General features: G+C 47.3%; 5 protein-coding genes across 5 annotated transcripts; 4 read left to right on the top strand and 1 right to left on the bottom strand.

Annotated features, from left to right (window-relative positions):
- Window positions 1-4,115: 4,115 nt before the first annotated feature.
- On the top strand, window positions 4,116-6,345 carry EPUS_08521 (uncharacterized protein; the record flags this gene model as incomplete). Its single annotated transcript, XM_007789487.1, has 2 exons — window positions 4,116-4,534; window positions 4,608-6,345. The coding sequence occupies 2 exons, from the start codon at window positions 4,116-4,118 to the stop codon at window positions 6,343-6,345; spliced, it is 2,157 nt and encodes a 718-aa protein (XP_007787677.1).
- A 5,897-nt stretch (window positions 6,346-12,242) lies between these two features.
- Window positions 12,243-15,269, top strand: EPUS_08522 (uncharacterized protein; the record flags this gene model as incomplete). The annotated part of the gene is made up of 7 exons (XM_007789488.1): window positions 12,243-12,261; window positions 12,321-12,532; window positions 12,590-12,779; window positions 12,857-12,999; window positions 13,046-13,687; window positions 13,810-13,910; window positions 13,979-15,269. 7 exons carry the CDS (start codon window positions 12,243-12,245, stop codon window positions 15,267-15,269), a joined length of 2,598 nt encoding a protein of 865 aa, XP_007787678.1.
- A 1,340-nt stretch (window positions 15,270-16,609) lies between these two features.
- EPUS_08523 (uncharacterized protein) lies at window positions 16,610-17,126 on the top strand (the record flags this gene model as incomplete). The annotated part of the gene is made up of 2 exons (XM_007789489.1): window positions 16,610-16,651; window positions 16,710-17,126. 2 exons carry the CDS (start codon window positions 16,610-16,612, stop codon window positions 17,124-17,126), a joined length of 459 nt encoding a protein of 152 aa, XP_007787679.1.
- Window positions 17,127-18,791: 1,665 nt separating this feature from the next.
- EPUS_08524 (kinetochore protein spc24) lies at window positions 18,792-19,674 on the bottom strand (the record flags this gene model as incomplete). Its single annotated transcript, XM_007789490.1, has 3 exons — window positions 18,792-18,969; window positions 19,024-19,421; window positions 19,480-19,674. The coding sequence occupies 3 exons, from the start codon at window positions 19,672-19,674 to the stop codon at window positions 18,792-18,794; spliced, it is 771 nt and encodes a 256-aa protein (XP_007787680.1).
- Window positions 19,675-19,870: 196 nt separating this feature from the next.
- Window positions 19,871-20,524, top strand: EPUS_08525 (Mitochondria fission 1 protein; the record flags this gene model as incomplete). Its single annotated transcript, XM_007789491.1, has 4 exons — window positions 19,871-19,889; window positions 19,946-19,964; window positions 20,048-20,141; window positions 20,189-20,524. 4 exons carry the CDS (start codon window positions 19,871-19,873, stop codon window positions 20,522-20,524), a joined length of 468 nt encoding a protein of 155 aa, XP_007787681.1.
- Between the last annotated feature and the right edge of the window lie 687 nt (window positions 20,525-21,211).

Consider the following 21,211-nt stretch of genomic DNA (forward strand, 5'->3'; position numbering starts at 1 on the left):
TGTGTTTTTCCGCTTCCTTGCAGCTGCGGGAATTTTGACTTGCAGCCAGCCGCGCCGGAATACATACAATCGAGCTGGGTTTGACCTCTTATTGCGTGACTCTGTGAGAGCCACCTACCATCACGGTCGCCCGGCTGTCATGCCCTTTACACGGTGTAAATGGATTTCGGCCATCTCGAAGAGCCAGCCAGTGGCATGGATAACAAGCATGTGGGGGAAGGGGAAGGAAATACAGTTACAGTAGTACTACGGGGGGGTAAAGATACTAGCGCTGAACTAACAATACTTATAACCCCCCCCTCCACCCTGGTAATAAGTAGTTACTCCATATTCTGCGTCAGGGTGCACGGGGTGCCCAAATTGGATCCGGCCAAGCCCTCGCCCCTAACGTAGGATACAGGGCTCTGCATCATTACCGTTTGCTTGTATAGCAACACAATTCCCTAATGGTCCTAGAAGCCTGGACTAAATCATGATTCCCTCCCGTCAGTCAATCTTTCTATCTATGCTTACAGGCCTTCGAACCAGCAAATATACCGCAGCCGACCAATGTCACGAGGTATCAATTAGCACCAGACTGGGGTGTTGCGTGCGAAACTGCTAGATCCATTCAAACGCCGTATGAATTTCCACGAAGAGGCGCATCTCGCTGCTGTAGAACGGGTGCGGATTCCCCTGGTCTTGCTGATTGTTGACGGACACTGCAGAGAATTAAGCTGATGATGTGTCTGGGCGGGGGATGACTGCACTTGTGCTCCTGAAGCTGGACGGGATTGGAGGGTTTTCAGACTCTCGCGTTCCGTTGGAAGAGTGGACTTCAAAGCAAAAGAGCCAGCAAAGGAGCCAGCAAAGGAGCCAGCAAAGGAGCTAGTAGAGGAGCCAGCCAAAGAGACAGTAGACCTACAAGACTACGGCAACCCGTTTCTCAACTTACCAAATGAGCTGCTCCTCGCAGTTGCACTTTCCTGGATAAGGAGTTCCAAGCCCTGCTCAGTCTCTCCTGCACCCAACTTCGTGTCCTCCTCGATTCCTATCTTGATGACTCGCTCAACGATATCAGTGTGAAGCTGTGATTCTTACGATACCTTGAACGTGACTATCCTGATCATTTAATATGCCGATCTTGCGGTTTTCTGTTCAACTGGCAACTTAAGCACTCATACTCGTTTGAGGAAAGATCAAAATCACGCGCCTGGCTCCTGAAGGGAGGTCAGCAGTGCCTTATATCACGTGAGGTTATCGACCTCATTTTTCGGGCCCACGAGCGAGGACAGCGATACGGCCTGCCTCTATCTTCCTTAAGTTCAAGCATGAGCGATCGGAATTGAATTTCCCGAACAAATGAAGCACGTTTAGTGGATGGGCAACTTCTGCTTGCAAGTTGCTGGGAGTTAGACTTAGATTCCAGACAGAATATGTTGCCAAAGACTCACCTCTTCAACTCGCATCCATTCTACTCGCAATGTAGGGTCCGAAAAAGTATAGCAGACTATTGAGAAGGCTGTCGCAGAAACAACAGGCTTAGAAAAGCCTAGAGTGTTCAAGTGCCCTTTCTGTGCACTTAACTATAGTCTGCACGTGCAGAATCGCGTGTGCGGCCGAATGAAAATAGTTTTGAATGTTTATCGGAATTTCGGACAAAGATATGCGAAAACTCTGGCGAGTGAGCAGCTATTCTATTGCGATAGTTCTTCTTCGCGAATTGATGTCGACGAACTTTTGCGAAGGGATTTACATGTTCTCTTCTAGCGGACGTCGGAGAGCTTCAGCACATCAAAAACAATCACCAATACCAGACTCCACGCGAATCAGCGACAGATAAAGTATTCAACCTACCTTGAATAGATGTATGCCTAATTCGGCCGTTTCCCTTGCTTCCCATGTTACAGGTGCCTCCCACTGATGATGGATTAGTGGGCTTTGACTTGGTGGTTTTGCCTCTTAGCCTCCCTTGTTCAGCTACTTATTCGCTCATCCAGTCCGTAGACTATTCGCCACGGAGGCTCAGGCCATAGCCTTTATGTATTTGAAGAGACTGAAATCTCCTAGACACTGCAATCCAAGGCTTGAAAGGATCAGACCCGGCCCTGTATTCTTACTTAAATACCTGCTTGCATGTTGACAGATGAAGAGCAGGTAGGGGAGAGCCATTATTTAATATAACCATCAGTTGTGCTTCCTTCTGCTGTGGAATGACCATCGACGAGCTCTCTAGCAACTTGAAGAAGTCGAGCACAGCTTGCCTGTGCCGCAAATATGGACGCTCGGGGGTTGACTGCCTTTTTATATGCATTTTCCCGAGTATAAAGTAATAGGTATGTCAACCTCTTCTTCTTCCTCTATGTTGAGAGCCAGGCAATATCGTGTGACCTCCTTACTTCGTACGCCATATGTCGGGAAGGGCAACGTCGTCGAACCTTAATTTTGCCTTGTACGTTATCGATTTCTTCCACAAACCTGAGGAATCCTGAGGGTAACCATTCCCATGATGTTTTGAGGATCATATCTTCGTTTCAATTGATAGCCTGGGTGCCAATGTTATGAGGCCAGCAAGGTAATTCAATTGAGAACACGGGATTGCGGCGAGATCCTCGATTTCTAGAGCTCCCTACTTGACCAGGCTAGAGTAGGCTTTAGTCCGGCCTCAACGCAGTGACAGCGGGCGATGGTTATGTGGTCTAAGGTCTCTGACCGCAGTATCATGCTGCGCCATGGACATTACTAAGGCATAGGGAGCTGGAAGGGGGACGACGATACATGTCTGAAGCGTGAAAGAGGTGGGTAATATACCACGTACTGCCGTGCGGGGAAGCGTAAATCTTGTTAGTTCAACACTAGTAAATTTGTATCAGAACAGCCCTCTTACACAATCATATGAGATTTCATATGAAGATACCCGAATTACTCTGCCTCAAGGGGTGCCGGGTTACATGACAAGATCATATCTTTCAGCTATCCTTCTCTCAAACAAAGTTGACCTCGCTCTCTTCCAAACTGCTTCATGGGAAACTAGACATACCAAAGCTCAATGCAAAACGCATGAATGGTCGTTTCTTGAACTTGAGGGATCCTTTTGATGATCTGGGAGGCTTGAAAGTAAAGTTGCGGATGAGAATTATTATAAGTACTAGTACATCATTTTTGCCTCAGTTCACAGCCGTACTATGTGCCTAAGGCGATGACTAAGTCAATATCTGCTTAGTCAACGACTAGCCCGTTTCAAGCCTGCGGTGTGTAGCGCAGCCCACTAAGCCCGTCTGGGGGACCGAGGCAGCATCATCTTCCGAGGCTAATAAAGCCAAGAGATAGGCGGTCCAAGTACTACTACGTAGTACGTACTTGAGTAGCACTTAGCGAGACCAGTAATGGTAAGTAGTTCCGAAAGCAGATGCTGACCTGGGCCAATTCTAATCATGAGGCAGTACGGAGTACCTCATTCAAAAACGCGTCATGCTGATGACTCCTTTCATAGAGACATACAGTCATATTGAATGGCATGGCATGCTTTTGTAGTGAAAAATGTAGGTCAACATTGTTGTCTTCTACGAGAAGTGAATTATAGTGCCGAATCTTACGTACTAGTACGTAGTAGGCGGAAGAAAGTGGCAAACAACCAACAACTCTGGTGAGTGGCACGAGTGGGTTCAAGTGCCCCGTTGCTAGCTCGTATCGGGACAGCGGCTCCTTCCCCGTCCTCCCGATTTGCTAGGGTAGTACCAAGTATCAGCAGATTGAATTTGAGTCCGTCACAAGTAACACAGACACACTCACACAAATTTCACTGATGTTCATTCACGTAACATTAACAATGACAGTATATCTCACGCCTGGTGGGTTTTTAGCCTTTTTGAAAATTTCAACTAATAGCTCCTGTTGCAACCCGCAAGATCAAGTGGGAGATTGCCTGGGATTTTCAGAGCTATGTTCTGCCTTACGTGCCTACCCCCCTTAACCAAGCGCCGATGCTGTGTGAGAAAAGCCATAGCTGCAGACCCTGCCTCAACGATCGACTCCTCATCTAAAGGTTCGCCTACAGCCCAGTTCTCCTCCTTGCCTCTCTCTTTATCCAATGGCAATGCTTGTGCTCCAAGAACTTATGGCAATGCTGATGTGGCATGGCAGATCCTATCTCTATCATCAGTGCTGTCGCCATAGGACTGCATGCTGTCAACAAGCTGTATGATCTGGTCTGTGGAATTCGAGACTCTCCACGAGAGATTCAAGATCTGACTGCCGACTCCAAATCTCTTTGTGATATTTTGGACGCCCTCAAGCGGTTCCTTGATGAGAACAAGGATTCCGGGCTTCCATCGGAGATTATTCAGAGCCTCCATATCCCTCTAGATAATACCCGCCGTGTGGCAGAACAACTGGTCAGCAAAATCACACCTTTCGTGAGCGAAAAGGGCGAATTTAAGAAATCAAAATGGGGTGGGATGAAATGGTCCTATTATCAGAAGGATGTAAAACAACTGGGAGCACAACTGAGCAATGGCAAGTCAACACTGAACATGACCCTGGCAGTTATCAATGTGTAAGCATCAACCTGTCTTCTCTTCTGCGTTGGCAAGTTGGGCCCGTCAGAGTGATAGCTGACTGCCAACCAGAGTCAGGACCTCACATATCAAAAACGACACGACTGAAATCATCCATTACTTGAAAAAACTCAAATTGGATTCAAAGTCTGGGAAAGGAGACGTTGGGGATTATGTGGCAGAGGATCAAGCCGACGTTCAAGGACCAGACCCGCGGATGAAGGATATCAATTTTGCCTTGACAAGGTTTCTCGAAACCGCATCTACTATTGCTGGGTCTCCATCCCAGTCGCCCTGGGCTTCACCAACGAACGTTGCACAAGCTTCATCCTTCAATGCGGATCTTGATGATGATGCCGGCTCAGACCTTGCCCGTGCACCAACCTTGACCAGAGAAGATAGCGAATCAGAAATTCGGTACATACTTGCAAAAGAGCACGCCCACAATTTTTTCAACGAGGATGGACAAACCGCTCTCCACCTTGCAGCTATGCAGGACGAGTACTTGACACGAAATGTTCTTGGGCATGGTTTTGACGTCAACGTCTGCAACCTCGACGGCGAGACCCCACTCATGTGTGCAGTCAATGTCGAGAATCTAGAGACTGTGACCTTGTTGCTGAAGAGTCATGCTGACGTCAATGCAGCTGACAACAAGCAGCAGACGTGCCTCCATCTAGCGGCTTCGAAGAACAAGTCTGACTCAATAACACAGTTACTTCTGAGACGAAATGCAGATACAGAGTTGGTGGATGAAACTGGACTCACACCGCTGCTTGTCGCAGCATTCAACGGCAACGATGTGGTAACCCGCCAATTGCTCAAACACGGTGCGAAACACCAAGCGATCGAGCCAGGCGGCTTCACCGCCCTACATTATGCTGCCATGCAAGCAAATCATGCTTTCATGAGTCGCCTCCTTGACCCGAAGGGGCCCGATTTCGAGGCTTTCTATGAGCCCTCTATCTACAGCCTTCCTACGAACCCGTCTCGTGATACTATCTTCAAGCGGCGCGTCTTAATTGTCCGCATGCTTCTCGAACACGGCGCAGACATCCATGCCTGTATAAAAGGCTTCACACCACTGCAAATTGCAGCAGTAACCGCTCAAGAAATGATCGTAAACATCTTGCTGGAAAAAGGAGCTAGCGCGCAAGGGGTCACCGTCATCTGTGGTTACTGGGGTCTCAGCCCCGAAACAGTGAAGCTCCTCCTTGAAAGAGGCGCAGATCTCAAAGCTACCGACATGCGGTGGAACAAACCTGCCTTGACTTGGCACGCTGAAGTCGGCTCTCCTGCCACCCTTGAAGTTCTCCTCCAGCACGGTGCCAGCGTACACCACCAAGACGTCCAAGGTTCCTCAGCCTTGCACTATGCGAGCGCTAATGCCCGCACCGAATCCGTTAAGCTCCTCCTGGAAGCGGGCGCCGATCCCAACGTACAAGATCTTGAAGGTAAGACGCCACTCACCCGGCTGATGTCACCGCCCACAGGCCGCTTCTACCTCGCAGGACGTTGGTGGAACCCCACTCCTACCGATCGCAAGGAGACGGCGATCCTTCTTTTCGACGCTGGCTGTGACACTTCTGTGAAAGATGTGTATGGAAGGGAAGCCATACACTATGCGGCGAGCAATGGCTACTTGGGTGCTATAGAAGTGATTGTGGACAGAGGAGGGGACTTCGACGTCGTGGATGAGAAGGGTAGCACGCCGCTGGAGCGCGCTCAGGAGAGAGGACATGTAGATGTGGTGAGATTCCTGAAAAGGAAGAAATTCATGAAGGAAGAGGAAAAGGAGCAAGGTAAGTGACAGATATTGAAATGAGGGACGGAGGTATGAATTATGATTGAACGACTTGACAAGGTTTCTAGGATATGACCTGTGCTCATTTGTCATATCCTGTTCTGTCAAATTTGGATCTACATGGTTACGATTGTCATTCCAAGAGCCAATCAATTACGACCTAGAGGCTAGAAGAGATGTTAGAGAATTACACACCTTGTGTTACTATATGGGTGAACTTCCTTAACGTACCCAACTGTCATATGCATTACCCTCAAATGCATCAAAGCTACTTGGCGTTTTGGATCTCGGAGCATACCTCTACTATTCGAACGTTGCTGGTCCTAATTGGAAGATAAAATTGAAAGAAAAATGTTCTAAAAACAATTCAAAGAGGTCACCATGCTCAGATGAACATTCGTTAAATGGCGGCGAGCTGAAATTGGTGGCTTGAAAATTTGGTAGGAACAGAAGATATCGGCCCTACAAATTGTGCATATGACAGCTGGGTACGTTATTCAACATCAAATCAAGAAGGCAAGTTGAGTCCAACATTAACTATAGTATCCAATTAGCATGCTGATGCTCGCGAGAGAGAATCTCAACTTACAGCACATTTCAGCCACTTAATTAAGCTTTGCGGTAAGTTGATTGCTACTATTCGTAGATAAGAGACAGTGTCCACGATGATGATGGTGCTAGGAAAATCCATAGGCTTTTCAACCTGGATACTGGTAGAAAAGTAGGATGCGAAAGAGCCACTACTAACCGTAGTAAGCCAAGCACCTGACTCAGGCCTGGTTCGCTCCCACTTTTCGAGGTGATGCTACCTCGAGCTAGTGCAACGATGAGTGAAGGACTGGAGTTAGTATGCAGTGTCTCCAATCAGCTTGTGCTCATCCTTGCGCCTGATGGGATGCACAGGCAAGTGAAGCATGGAATGATGATACATTGCCACGCCTTCAAGCTTTTTCTCGGCACTTGCCTTCCTCAAGCGATCTCGATACCTAGCTGGAAAGCTCCATTCAGCTACCTCAACTTCCCAAGGTTTGTTTATCCTGCCCAGCCGATGCAACCAGTTGATGCCCCAAAACACGTAGCCCTCGTCTCTGCGCACGCGGTTCTTTGGCTCGTAATAGTTCGGTGATGGCTTGTAACCGCCTGCCCAAAGCCAGCCCTCATTACGGTCGTTTGGCGAGTCTCCATTGAATTGGAGCTGGACACCAGCGTTGCGGTCGTCTCTCTCAGTTTTGAAGATGCCTCCCAAAGGAAACGACACTTCTAGCGCTTCTCATAATCCAGGCCTGAAGGTCGAACGATGGGAGAAAATGAGAGCGTTGACGGTACTGCAGGCGCAAGTATAAAAGACGCTTTATGAATAGAAGCCCGCGAGATATAAAGAGATCGATTTGACGATGTTGTCCATGCCTGGCTCGTTCCATGAAGAACTCTAAATCACAAAGGTCCCATGGGCGAGTTAGCAGCATCGATTTCTTTTCAGAAAATGCAGCAGCACTTTTAGAGGGATAGCCGACCGCGTCAGCAGACATTAGTTCTATTTTATTCATGCCATTAAGAGGGGATGTTCTTGAAGACACCAAGCTAAGTACGGATTCAACGAAGTGGTCTTCAAGCTGATCAAAGACGTCTTGCAAAATCTTGACTAGAGCCTGGTGCACACAGGTGACTTGTTCGACTTCCCATGGCGAGAGGAGATCAGGAAAAGCCTCTAGTTGCCCTAGATCCTCTGGGTCACCGAAATCTGCATGATCGGTTGTGTTGAAAAGCTTACGCAGAATTTCGAATCGGTAAAACGCTCGCTGTAATGGTGCCTTCTCCACGTCACTTATCTGTTGGGATTCTTGAAGAAAGGAATCATCACTGCAACAGCTCCCTGCGCATTGCGCATGCCGACAAATAGAACCCAGTGATTGGGTGGTATAATTGGATAAAAAGAATTCGACGCTGTGTGAAAGTCGCTCGTGTATCTCGAAAAGATTGGACGGCTCAACAGCTCCATTCTGAGCGATTTTGGCATATCTGATGCATTGTGGCGACAGCTCGGCCCCCGATACCAGACCGATCCCCCGTGATACATGTCAAGGACGACACATCGAAACTCCCAACATCAAACCTTTCCGCGAGAGAGCGAGGGCTATGATGAAAGACGTCGTAGGGGTCAAGGTCCCATTGGCACGGAATTAGGACGGCCGCCAGCATGCGAACGCGGTCACTCTACTACTCCCTTTCGACGAGGATCCCATTTACTTGGACTCAGATCAACGAAGCCGACCATCCCGGCGACGCCGACCATCCTCTGACAGCCCCAAGGGCTTCTGTACGTTTCAGGGCATCATTCGAGGTTCCAGACGTGACCGACGCAGTCCCAGCACCAAGCGCTCCCATTTTCGGGAAGATTGCCCAAGTCTCGAAGATTCTCCAAGTGCAGGGAGCCGCCATCGGAGCAAATCAAGGGGCTGTTCTGGCTACGAAAACCCCGCCGAGGACAAGACTTCCAGACCTACCAGTAAACCAGGATATGGGTTCACATTACCCAATCCAGCGTCACGCAGTTCCAGTCGTGATTTTCCGAAACCATCGTCACGCAGCTCCAGTTGTGAACTTGAACACAGTCGCACCCGTGGTAGTAGCACCGTTCAGAAATCTTTCACGCTGAACCCTAAGTTGGAATGTAGTCAATCGAAGAGGAAACACTAATTCCGCGACGGGGACGATGTGATCGATCTCGCGCAAGGCTGGTCCTTGTTAGGTACGGTAAGGTTATCATATTAGTCCGACAAAAGCTGGAGGGATTGCTCCTAGATGTCATGTGCAAGATTAAGTAACAATAATAGAATTGACGGCCCCTTGGTGCACAATTGGGGTTATTTCTACTTTGCAGAATTGGAAGTCTTCCAGAAAAAAGTAAAAGTTTTGAAATTTTCAAAGCATTCTTCGTGATCATGGTGTCATCTGTAAATAAACATCGATCTATCGCCGAGACAGCCTGCTTTGAGAAAGCTCCCCAATCAGAGGCTGATGTCCTCTATGCATGTGGTGCATCTCTTGGATGTGGACAGAGTCGTGCACCAAAAGTAGTAAAAACTACCCTGATATTAAGGTGAGGGCTAGCAGGTAGTAAATGTAAGCTAGGCCCTCTAGCCTAAAATATGCAGCGGGTAACTTATAGGCCCTGCTTAGATGAGCCTCACACTAAGGCCGTTGTACAGTACCACGTCAAAAGTATTGGATCGACGCGCACTTTTTTTCCAACACGCGTTTTTTACTACCCTTTTCAACCAACCACCATGAATCAACGCAGGGCTTTGGCGCCTCTAGAAATCAACAGGAGCTATGGCAAGGAGCTATCTCCATTTCAACGCGGTCAGATTTCAGCTTACAAGGCTGTGGGGCTGTCAAATGCAGAAATTAGCGAAAAAGTTACTTGCGGCAAATCCACTGTTTTTAATACCCTTGTACGAAATCCACTCTGTAACAAAGGTAATAGCTTGCTGTGTTCTGGTAGACCCTCTATATTAAATCGCATTTGAAAATGAGATGTTCTATACATTATTTAAGCTAATCTAAGAATTACTTATATAGCTTTTTAACTTGCTCTTAGAGTACTTATTTTAAAAAGTACTCTTTATTAAATACTTAAAGACGAGGGCATTACTAATTAGCTTGCTAAAAAAAGATAACTCTTAAAGTAATTATTAAATACCTTACTTAGTATTTAGAATAAAAAAATTAGATATAAAATAACTAATATAAGATTATATTTAGTAATAAATATTCTTTTAAAAGAGGCTTTAAGACTTAATAAGTTTAGAACTTTTATATATTATAATAAAAGTAAGATAAAGATATAATTTAGCTATTTAAAAAAGATAAGAATATTAGTATTATAATATAGAGTATAATTTATAAAAATAAGTATTTAAATATTATTCTTTTAAAGTATAATCCTAATTTAAAAAAGTTAAGATATACTACTAACTCTTATCTTATTATTCTTTATAAGCAAATTCTTTAAACGTATAAACCTAGCCAGATTTTTATATAAGATAACGCCTAAATCTATATTATAAAAAAGGTTAAGGCCTAGTTTAAGGAAGAGGGTATATCTCTACTTAAATAGACCCTTTATAGTCTGGATCTGAACCTAATTAAGCATCTCTAGGCGTAACTCAAGCAATAGATTAATGATAACTACCCTGACTTAATCAAAATAGGCAAATCTGAGGCCAAGTATCAACGTCTATTTACAGCTATTCATGATGGTTAGGACGCCATTAGGCAAGAAGCTATTGATGCTTTGATCAAGAGCATGGATACCCGTATAAATGCAGTGATCAGGGCCAAGGGATAGTATACCCGCTTCTGATATCTAGTCGCCTATTTAGGAAATTAGTATTATTCAAAAAAGCAGATTTTAACATACTATTAAATTGATTCTTATAGGATTCTAATAAATACCGGGCGTATAGTAGTAATTTGTATAGGAAGAGTAAAAAATGTTAGTAAAGTATAAGTGGGCAATCACTTAAAGAGAAGCATAGAGAGTACTTAAGCTTCAGGGGCTTCTCTAGGCCTTCTTTAGACCGGAGTACCTGCACGACTAAGCACCATCTCAGGCTAGTAGAACCTTAGTATTAGCGTAGTTTGACTACTTTTGGTGCACGACTCCGTACTCTTGCAATACTACTGACTTTGAGCCAAATGGCGTCTCCTAGTGCATATAAATCACCAAGTAAAACACTACTTTCAGGAAGAAGCGAGCAATTACAGCGCCGTCAAATCTTGATTTGAGTGGTGTGATGTAGGTCCTGGCTTACAAGGGAAGAATCCTGGTGAGTGAGTCCTTCATAGGGACACCCATCATTGGTCACGGATAGAGCCTTCTTACTACGTACAACTATTACTACGGTACTACGCATAATTGATGTCACCCGCGCGCTAGTAACAGGGTACCAAAACGCCTCCTTTACAGCCCTCTAATACTATGACCTCGCTGTCGCTATTGCTACTATACGCAAATTTGTTGATCCTGTGCGTTACTACGTATTCTACTAATTTTATCTCATTCTACACCAGCAGTCTATCTCATAGAGCTACTTGAGTCAATGCCAACAAGGTGCCAGGCGGTCATTGATGCTAATGGAATGCACACTCAATACTAAGCATAAATAGGCTAGTCCCAATCGAGCGATTTTGCTGCGTTCTACCTTGGCGTTACAAGCTATTACTAGCGTACGAGTGACATTAATCATGCCCCGTACCGTAGTAACAAAAAAACTGAAAACGCCGATCACGATCACCTGCAGTGTAAGTTACGTGGCACCACTGAGATGGGTTGACTGATGGTTTGAGTTCACCGGTAGGAATGTCTGCAGCGGGCCAGTGTGACAGCATATAGATGATGGCTGCTGACCACTCAGACCACTTGCACACTCATGCTAACCACAAGAAGTAACTTCTCAGCGACGCCTCGTACAAGAGGATGGCTTGCCTAACGATATCTACCCACGAATTAGAATCCTACACGAGGCAAAAACAAAATCCTAGGAAGCAAAATCCTAACGCTTTCAACGTGCACTAGGGTTTCTCACAATTCTAATGAGGATGCGCCGAGGAGAAGGCGCAGACTCCAAAGGCTGAGGGCAAATGATAGTTCGAACCAAACACCTCAGCGACCCTGGTCTATGTCCGAGCTGGATGGGACCATGTTTTGAAAGATGCTTGGCGCCGTCGTTATGAGGGTGTGGACTGGCATAGGGGGCTTTGAGTAAGTACACGCCAACTTTCTGAGAACTTATGTCAAGAAAGGCTGGCTAAATCTCTGTCATCTTGAAATGCACCTGTATATTGCTTTGGAAATAAATAATCACTACGAGTCTGCTCTAACTAAGAACTAAAACCAAATGGAAGTCGCAATAAGTGGTATGAAGAACGTTCAACATCTCTCTGTTATAAACTGCGCTCACGCTTTCCATGAAAAGGCTTTGCAGCTGTTGAGATTGCACTTCAACTGGCTAATGGCTTCGCCAAACTGCACGACTTCTGGGTCACAATTCAGGAGGCGCCTGAGGATATTGCCGATATGGTTAGCGAGTTGAGGTGCCTCTCAGACCTGCTGAGTGAAATCGCAACGCAGCAGTATACTGGCCGTGGTATTCTAAGTGCAATGGAGCGCTGCGGGAGGAAAGTCAAAGTCAGCTGCGATGCCAACCTTGTACCATTTCTCCCGTTCAATAGCTGAGCGATCAAGATACTCCACGGAATCGTCCAAGAGTTCGAACCAAACTTCACCTCACATCTTAGGCGCGTACGATTCTGGAATAAACTCAAAGCGGCTCGCAAGAAGCAAAAGCTCAAGGAGTTCCGTGAATCCCTTCTGGAAACCAAGACAACGCTTATCCTCGCTTTGACGCCCAAATGGTTGGTCAAGTTCATCTCAAGTCCGTGGGACCTAGAGGCTGATAGCGTGCTGCCAGTCACCTTCCTCCAGCTTATGTAGGTAATGCTGATATAGTAGGAACAGCCATCGGAAATGTTCGAGATGCGCTCGATACCCGGGAACCACGGGTATCGGCACCATCTCAAAGTACTTCTGATAGCGAGTCACCACCATCATACTCTGAAGCCAAGCCCACGGTACTGGAAAGGGCCGATGATGGAGTAAGTCCATCTCGCTCATTGGAAGCCTGAAGCTGACCGTCTACAGACGATTTCATCTGTCCCTGATGTTCAAGACCCTATCCGAAATCTCATTGAAAGTGCTCTGCTCGCGGCAACTCGGGATTCTTTCGATGGCACCTCATTTGCAAAATTGATGAACGACATGATGCAACATGCTTCTTCCGTACAGTCTCCAGAACGCAGCTACCACACCACTCGTCCAGTTCAACCTCATTGCAGCACATCTGACAAGCCTACAAGCCAGACTCCTATAGCTGATCAAGTCGAGACCGCGTCCGCTTTACTTCGTCAGCAGGGAGGGTCCCCAAAAGTTTATCATCAAATCTCAGGGACCGAGACTCCGTTCGGAACCATTTGGTGCAGAACCAGCACGGTGAAGACAAATGGTCGCTCCAAGTCACCCAAAGGGATTCATCTGGTGACCTCGTACGTTTATTACCCTTCATGGTGGCTGAGCAAGCTTGGTGTCAAGACTGGCATGGAAGCAAACTTGAGCAGCTCCCCCAAGGGATGGCAGTTTTGCCTTAATCCTGTCCGTGCAGTCCCGGACGACTCTTTAATCTTTGATTTTTGCAAGACCGGCAACATTGAAGCAGTCCAGCATATGATAGCCCGAGGCGTCGCCTCGGTGCAGGATACGAATTCCAAGGGTTGGACACCTCTACACGTAAGTTGTGGCCCTAACATCTGCTTTGGGCATCGCCGCCTTTGAGGCCTTTGTCTGGAATACGAGAATAGCCATGCGAGTTTACAACATTTGTGGTGTACACGTCGGCTGATCTCGTCCAGTTCGCAGCCGATGCGGCCAACGTCGAATTATGCGAATTCCTGATTTCGGAACGGGCTGACAAAAGAGCTTTAGCCTATGAAGGCCCTTCCGAAAACACGCTGTACGTCTCTTTGTGCGCTTCTGAAAGGGTTCGTTTAGGATGTGACTAATAATTTACACCTCCACCAGCTCGTCGGTGACAATCTTCGCAGAGAAAGTTCAATGTCTGTCCGCACAGCGTAAGATTGCTATGCTTCGTCTATTCTTGGATACTCTGGATTTGTCGGAGCCCAGTGACGATGGATGGACCGTGATTGGATCTCTGGTAAAAGCGCAATCTAGGGAAGATAGCTCCCTTGCTTCAAACAGCATAAGCTGGTTTCTGCAGCAATTCTCGACGGACAAGATGGTCAAATTCGGAGCCAAAACGCTGTGGCACGGCCTTCAGCACGCCGTGCGTGCTTTCATACAGCTCACCCAGGAGGATATGGTCTTGCAAGAACTGAACGATCTTGGAGTCAACAGCATAAAGAGCTCGATTAGAAGGTCGCAGGTCGTGTCTCTAGCTCGTTGGACAGCACTTCGAGTCGCAGGGCGACGACTGTTACCGATGCTGAACATAGCAGGCGCGATCCTTCATTGCCCAGGCTTTGATTGGGTTGGGGATGGTCCACAACCCAACGCCGCCCTGGCGGAAAAGCAGTTACCGTTTATCTTCTCCACGTGGACAAGCACCCTAGCAGACAGTATCGAAAGCGTTCAGGAACTCACAGCCGTGGAGCTTCAGGCAATTTTGGAACAAGCAGGCTGGACGTCAGCATTCTTTCAAGGATTGGATTCAAAGCTTTTTGATGAGCGACCTCAAAGCCAGCAACGCTGCAGCGCTAAACCTCGTTGTTCAGCCTGCGGTGACGACTATACTTTCTTGGGAGCTGGAGTGGTGGAGCCCTCTTGGATTGCCTTTGCCGAGTGCACCAAATCCAAACACCGATTCGACTGTCTTTGTTCCAATTTCCCTTGGAGTGAGGTGGTGAGCAAAATCGACCACATTCGGCAGAGCCATCAATCAATGCGAGAGGAGGACGACGATAAGAAGCCGGGGGAAATTCAACAACAGCTCGGGCTTTCCCGTGCCCACACTAGTCAGCTTGATGACGGAGACGACGCTAACGTTGACACGGAAGATGAAGACCCCTTCTACGACACCCTACCCGAACAGCTTAGAGAAGGAGAGCAAACCAAGGAAGATGAGGAAAGCTTAATCATACAAGCGCTCGAAACACTCAACAAAACAGACCCCTTTTCTTCCATTGCCCTTGATCTCTACCGCACCCAGGGTCAAGCCTGGCTCGGATCTTACCAGCCGGCCGAGTCGCTTTGTGGCACGTGCTTTCTCAGGAGGGAAAGGTATATTGATGAAAAAGGGGATCCGGGCAATGATATGGTCAAGCCACCCGAGAGGTTTGTGATGATAATTTGAGAATGGAGAGGGGTGAGGCCGCAGCGGAATTGATATCTGAGAGATGGGTTCGTGAGGGTGAAGGAAAGAAGAGAGACTAAAAAGCAGGGGAGCATATTGCCTGAATTGCTGTTTCGGCTGTGGGATCCTTTCAGCAATTTCTTTTTTATGACTTCCTTTATATCATTTAAAGTTACCCACGACTTTTGCAGGTTATCAACACCTTGGGATCAAGGGTTTCCTTTTAATCTCCAGAGCTCGAGATCCCCAACCCTGTGAAGGACCTGCAGCCATTCTCTACTCAACATGACTTAATTCTCCGCGAACCACTCCCGAATGAACCTCTTCTTTAGCTCTCTCTATTATTCATCACTTAAAATCCAAAGCTGCTGTTGTCACCTGCATTATAACTGTAATAAAGGATCGTTCAGATGACACACTTTATACATCGTTACTTATGACTTGTTCTTCCTCATGTAAGTTCTATTAATATCTGCCCTGGTTTAATAGTCTAAAATTATAAGCCATAATAATTTTATGAAGATATTTTATGTCTCACTTACTATTTAAAAAAAATAGTTAGATTGGATATAATAATACTGTACAGACAGTCATCCTTAAGCGACGCAGCGTGCGTAAGTCATAAGAAGTCATTTTCAGGCTTTATGATATTTTGGACCTGCAAAAGAGACCGTAAGTATTTTTACTGTTTAGGGGAGATACGGGAGGCGGCCGGATTTTGTAGCATTCAACAGTACAAAGCAAGATGAAATGGCCCACCATCACATGGTCTACGGGGTACAGGAGCCGTCAAAACCGCAACAAAAGGTGCCCAAAACGGCAGCTGTTGTCCTGATGTAGAATTTGTGAATTTGGTGTTCCTCATGCCAAGAATTATGATGCTAAATCATGGGAATGCTTTTCTCAATAAGGAAGTGCACCCATTTAGTGACATGGGGGATAGCCAGACTGACAGGATGATTCTCATCTTTGCTACTTTTTGGTAACAGAAATCTCCACGAATTCGGGTTAGGTTAGGATTTCACTTACTAGGGCTTTTGAAGTACGGAATAGGAATAATAGTCCGTCACCAGGCATCATGAGAAGAATGACGGTCTTCACTGAAAAGTGCCGCCGCTTGCACCTTGTGGTTTCATGGTGAATATGACCTCTAAGTTCTAACTACGTTAGCGCGCGGAGCTGTTTGAAATGGCTTTGTGCATTGGCCACCTCCGCAGCAGGCCTTCTCGGCTTTTATCTAAGATCTTTACTAAGAGATTTTGATTTGTAAGACTGAAGGTGGTAACCGTTTCATCAACGCGGCCTACACTTATGTTCGCAATATTGTCCGCCCGCTGAGCATGGCCGACATCCTGACTCAACTCCAGACATGCCTGGACCAGGTATGTCTGCCCTGCTTCAATAAAGAACTAGCCCGGAACATATCTTACCCGTAACCAGCTTGCTACTCAATACTACGCCTCGGTCTGCTACAATCTTAGTCGACATTCACTGGTACCACCACTTCAAACGTCAGATCCGTACTCGGCACCCATCAAGGAAGAGCCCAAAGACGAGGACGCAGGAGAAGACCTCGTACGGCCGCTGAGACCAGACTCTCCTACCACATTTGCTGCCAACCAACTCCAACTTGTGCGGGATCTCGTTATCAAGGAACAGCAGATCGAGTATCTGGTCAAGGTGCTTCCGGGCATCGGCACCAGCGAGCAGGAACAGGAGGAGCGGATTCGAAGCTTGGAGAAGGAGCTGAGACAGGTGCAAGAGCAGCGGAAACAGAAACGGAGGGAAATGCGCGTTACTGTGAAGAGGCTGGAGAATGTGATCATGGGAGTTGCCAATAGTGATGGACGAGGTTGAGGAGATTTATGTTTGACAACATGGACCTCAACCCTTTTACTTGATCGCATTCTCAGCAGGCCGAGATGGAATTATAGACTCTCAAGCGATCTAGAGACACTGTTCCATCCGATGGCAGATTTTGGACGACTTGCTTAGGTACTTATTCCGGACACGGGGCATCTTTCTTCATGTCACTCGTACATGGGAGCCGTCCACATAACTCTCAGTCACAGTTTCGCCTGAGCAGTTGTTGCTCTTGCCGGCCTACTGTCCTCCACAATCTCCATAGACTTAGTATGCTCTAGGGGGTTACGGGAAGCGTATTTTCTTGGATTGGCATCGAAGGAGGGAGGAGCAGACGAGCTTCCAGACGAGAAAGAGGACCCAGTGCTAGTCAGGGAGTTTTGCAGAACAGCTGGCGGCCTTCAACGGGCGAATGTCGAGGCTGCGAGTAGGGAAATCTCCTTAGCATTCTGGTTCTGAGGTGGTTTCTAAGATCTTCCCGAGTGAGGCTTTGAATCGCTTTGAATGCAAGCCCCTGCTTTCCACATGGGGCTCAGTATAGTTTACAGAAGACATTCTCCTCGTGTCTCTTTAAAAAATACCTAGGTCTTTGGACCTTGTCTATAATTATCGTCCAAATGCCACGGAAACCCCTCACTCTGACGCCTCGTACTTGATGCTTGTCAATGTTCAGCCCCCCCAGCCAGATAGCGAGGATTACCCTTTGTCAATCGTAGCCTCGGCACAAGCCCCGCGTACTCTGTTCGGTAAACATAGACCAGTCAATCTTATGCCAGTTGTGACCACTAATCAACGTACATTCAACATCTAAGAACTTCCACATCTCTCTACCTCTCTTTCTCTATCAGCTATATACACGACCTATAATGCCAAACTCGACCGCCCTCAAAGTGACCAGTGCGGTCTGGGTGATAGTCTCGCTTGGACACACCGTATGTCACGTCTTCACATCACCCTGTACCTTGCTTTCCTTACTCATCCGGAAAGCCATTTCATAGACCGCACTGACTTATCGTGGTGGAAAGTTAAAAGCCCGAGAATTCATGAATGAACCACAGTTTAAGCGGCTGCCCCGCTTGGTGGCTGCTTGTGCGAGGGCCGGATGGTTTCAAGGTCAATAACTCCACCCCTACCTTGCTGCGATTTTCCCCGTAATGATGATAATGCTGATACTTAAAACTCTGTGAGGGCAGGGAGTGTGTTCTTTCTGATCACTGGTATAGGCTTGTCTTTCTGTCTAAGCGGCCAGGATGTCTCAATGCTGATCATGGATTGCTAGCAATCATGAATTATCAGTGGGCCGAGAGTCCGCAATTGCTGGTCGATCCGGTCAATAAGTTGATTGCTGCTCTGGCTGCGGCTGTGTGTTTGGGCAGTTCGACGTGGTATATCCGGGAAGGTGATCGGAGCACTGGGGGCTTTGTGGGTGTGGTGGGAGTATTGCAAATTTGGGCCGCTTTGTGGAAAGAGATGTAGGAAACTGGTCTGATGGTATCATGCTGCGGGCTTTCAGAGCTGTTTGTTGTTGAACACCAAGAAGTTCATTGTCGCTTCCATACATCTTTGTGAATTCCACCATGCGCCGTATATACCTAAACGCCGACGCTACCCTCGACACGCACATCTCGGCTTGCAAGAATGTAATCTTGGTGCCCACCTCTAGGTCTGTATGGTCTGCCAGAAATAGTTGGCGTAAAAGAATCTCGAGAACTTCGGATCGATGTTCACAACATGCACATCTCCCTTCTTTGTGTTCCGGATGATCGCCTTGTTGTAGTTGCCTGCCTCGTCAGGCTCAATATCAATACCCAGCGATCTGTATATCTTGAGCTGCAATCTGTAGCTCTTGTCAGTCATATATCCCGCATGCCAATGTAAAAGGACTCCCTACATCGTCGCATCATCCGCCTCCCTCTCCCTCCTAGCCTGATCATCACCCTCCAAACCCTGCATTTCCAGATCCGCCAACTTGGCCTTCAGCGTCTCCAACTCCCCTTCTAACCTCTCGGTTTCGATTTCCACTTCTGACGCGGCTTTCGCTATGCGAAACTTCTTCGTGTCCAATTCACTTATCTCGGCCGCATGGCTGACGGAATCGTGGCTGGATACGGTCTCTTTGTGTTGAGAGGATAAGGTGGAGAGGTTGCGGGAGAGTTTACGCAGCGCGTTTTCTGCATCTCGGATGCGTAATTCGCGCGACTGTTGAATTGTGGAGAGGGATTCGTTAATGCGACTGAGGGCGAGTTTGTCGGGTTGGATGTTGAAGTTGTCGATTGTGTGGTGGATTAGCTGGATGGGAGCATTAGTACTTTGTGCGATTGCGGGTTATGGAGGAGACCTTTCTTACAGTCGCTGGATCCTCATCGAGGAGCATTTTGATGGAGTCGAAATTATAATAATGTGATTCGGTTGGTGAAGCGGCTCTTGTAATGTGATTCTTTGAGCCTTCTGTGGTATTCAATTTGGCGCCGACATTGTTTATCTGCGGTGATCCGGTTGTGAAGGACAACCGGGAGGCCGCCAACCCTACGTCATTCGTCATTGGATCTTGGGCCACTTTGCGCAGGTTGCACCGCCACAGACCACATGGGACAGCCAGCTGCCTTGTTCAGAGGCATCTTCACATACTCGCACTATATGAATAACTCCTAGCATATCGATAAAGGCAGACAAGCGCATAAGAATTGTTTTTCCTTCTCTTACATCGATCGACATTCACAGAGACCATAGTCTGCCAAATGGGCGACCACCTTCCCTGTAAGCTCCTCCATATCGTCTAATTCACCCGCACCCGTCGCTGATCTGAATTTTAGATGCAGCAGATGCCGAGAGGTCAGCATTTCTCTACTTAACTGCTTCTCGACTCTCGAACACCCACGTGTTCACGGATCAGTGGCTGACAAACCTTGCCGTAGCCCATTAAAACCCTCCGAGCTCCAAGTCCTTCGAGCACAATTCGAGAAAGAAGGTGAATTTGTGGGAGTGCAGACCAAGTTCAACTATGCGTGGGTATGCTTCCGCTACTTGAAGTCGTCCGGCGCAAACCTTGACCTCAGGAACAGGGGTTGATCAAATCGAATGCCCGTGTCGAGCAGCAAGAAGGCGTGCGACTCCTCGCCGACATCTTTCGGACCGCACCCGAACGACGAAGAGAATGCCTGTACTACCTAGCGTTGGGGAACTTTAAGCTCGGAAACTATGCTGAGGCTCGAAGATATAACGATTTGCTTCTGGACAAAGAGCCGGGCAATCTGCAAGCGGAAAGCCTGAGGACACTTATAGATGACAGGGTCTCGAAAGAGGGACTTATGGGTGTGGCTATTGTGGGTGGGATAGCCGTGGCAGCCGGGATTGTTGGTGGTCTTTTGATGAAGAACTCCAGGCGAAGGTAGCCCGAAAAATGCGTTGAGAGTCTTGTTCATTCCATGGCATGCAGTTTTCAGTATTTCATGCCCTATTCATCTGTCTATTTATACAGGTCTTGAGCTCGCTAGAACTGGCGTCTCCTGCTCACCGCTGTACAAGATACTGGGAATACCACCTGTCAATCCACTGATGGCTCTATTCCAGTTGATCTCGGCTCAGCTCTCTACCTCGGTTTTCTGGATCTTGGTACCTTCAAAGGTGTAGCGTGGACTGATCCTGCTGCAGTAGAGACTGGCTCCCGTTGGCTGTATTTATCTGGAAAGGAATTGGCAAGATTCACGGGTTTATCACCTTGCTCATAAAAGCAGCAGTTAGGCAGCCACAAGCCAGGCACCAAAAAATGCCTCTGAGAACTTGCGCATTCCAGACTTTGAGGAACAGATGTTCATAGAAGTGATGACTGAGCTAGCATTAGCGTAGCGGGTCTATCAGTCAAGTGGCATCGTCATCTGGCGGTGGTAGCAGATGTCAGCCGGCAACATGAAAAGGGAAGCAAAAGGAAGCGAAGGAAGCGAAGGAAGCGCATTGTTCCGAGGTTGGATGGCACAGTTGTTTGATCAACCTGCTCCTGCACAAACATTATTGTTCTGTATCATCATTATGAACACTTTCTGCCCGATGATTTGATTGCACGTGAGCCCTGTATGGATGAC

Source organism: Endocarpon pusillum, assembly GCF_000464535.1.
Source record: "Endocarpon pusillum Z07020 unplaced genomic scaffold scaffold1121, whole genome shotgun sequence".
Classification (NCBI taxonomy): Eukaryota; Fungi; Ascomycota; class Eurotiomycetes; order Verrucariales; family Verrucariaceae; genus Endocarpon; species Endocarpon pusillum.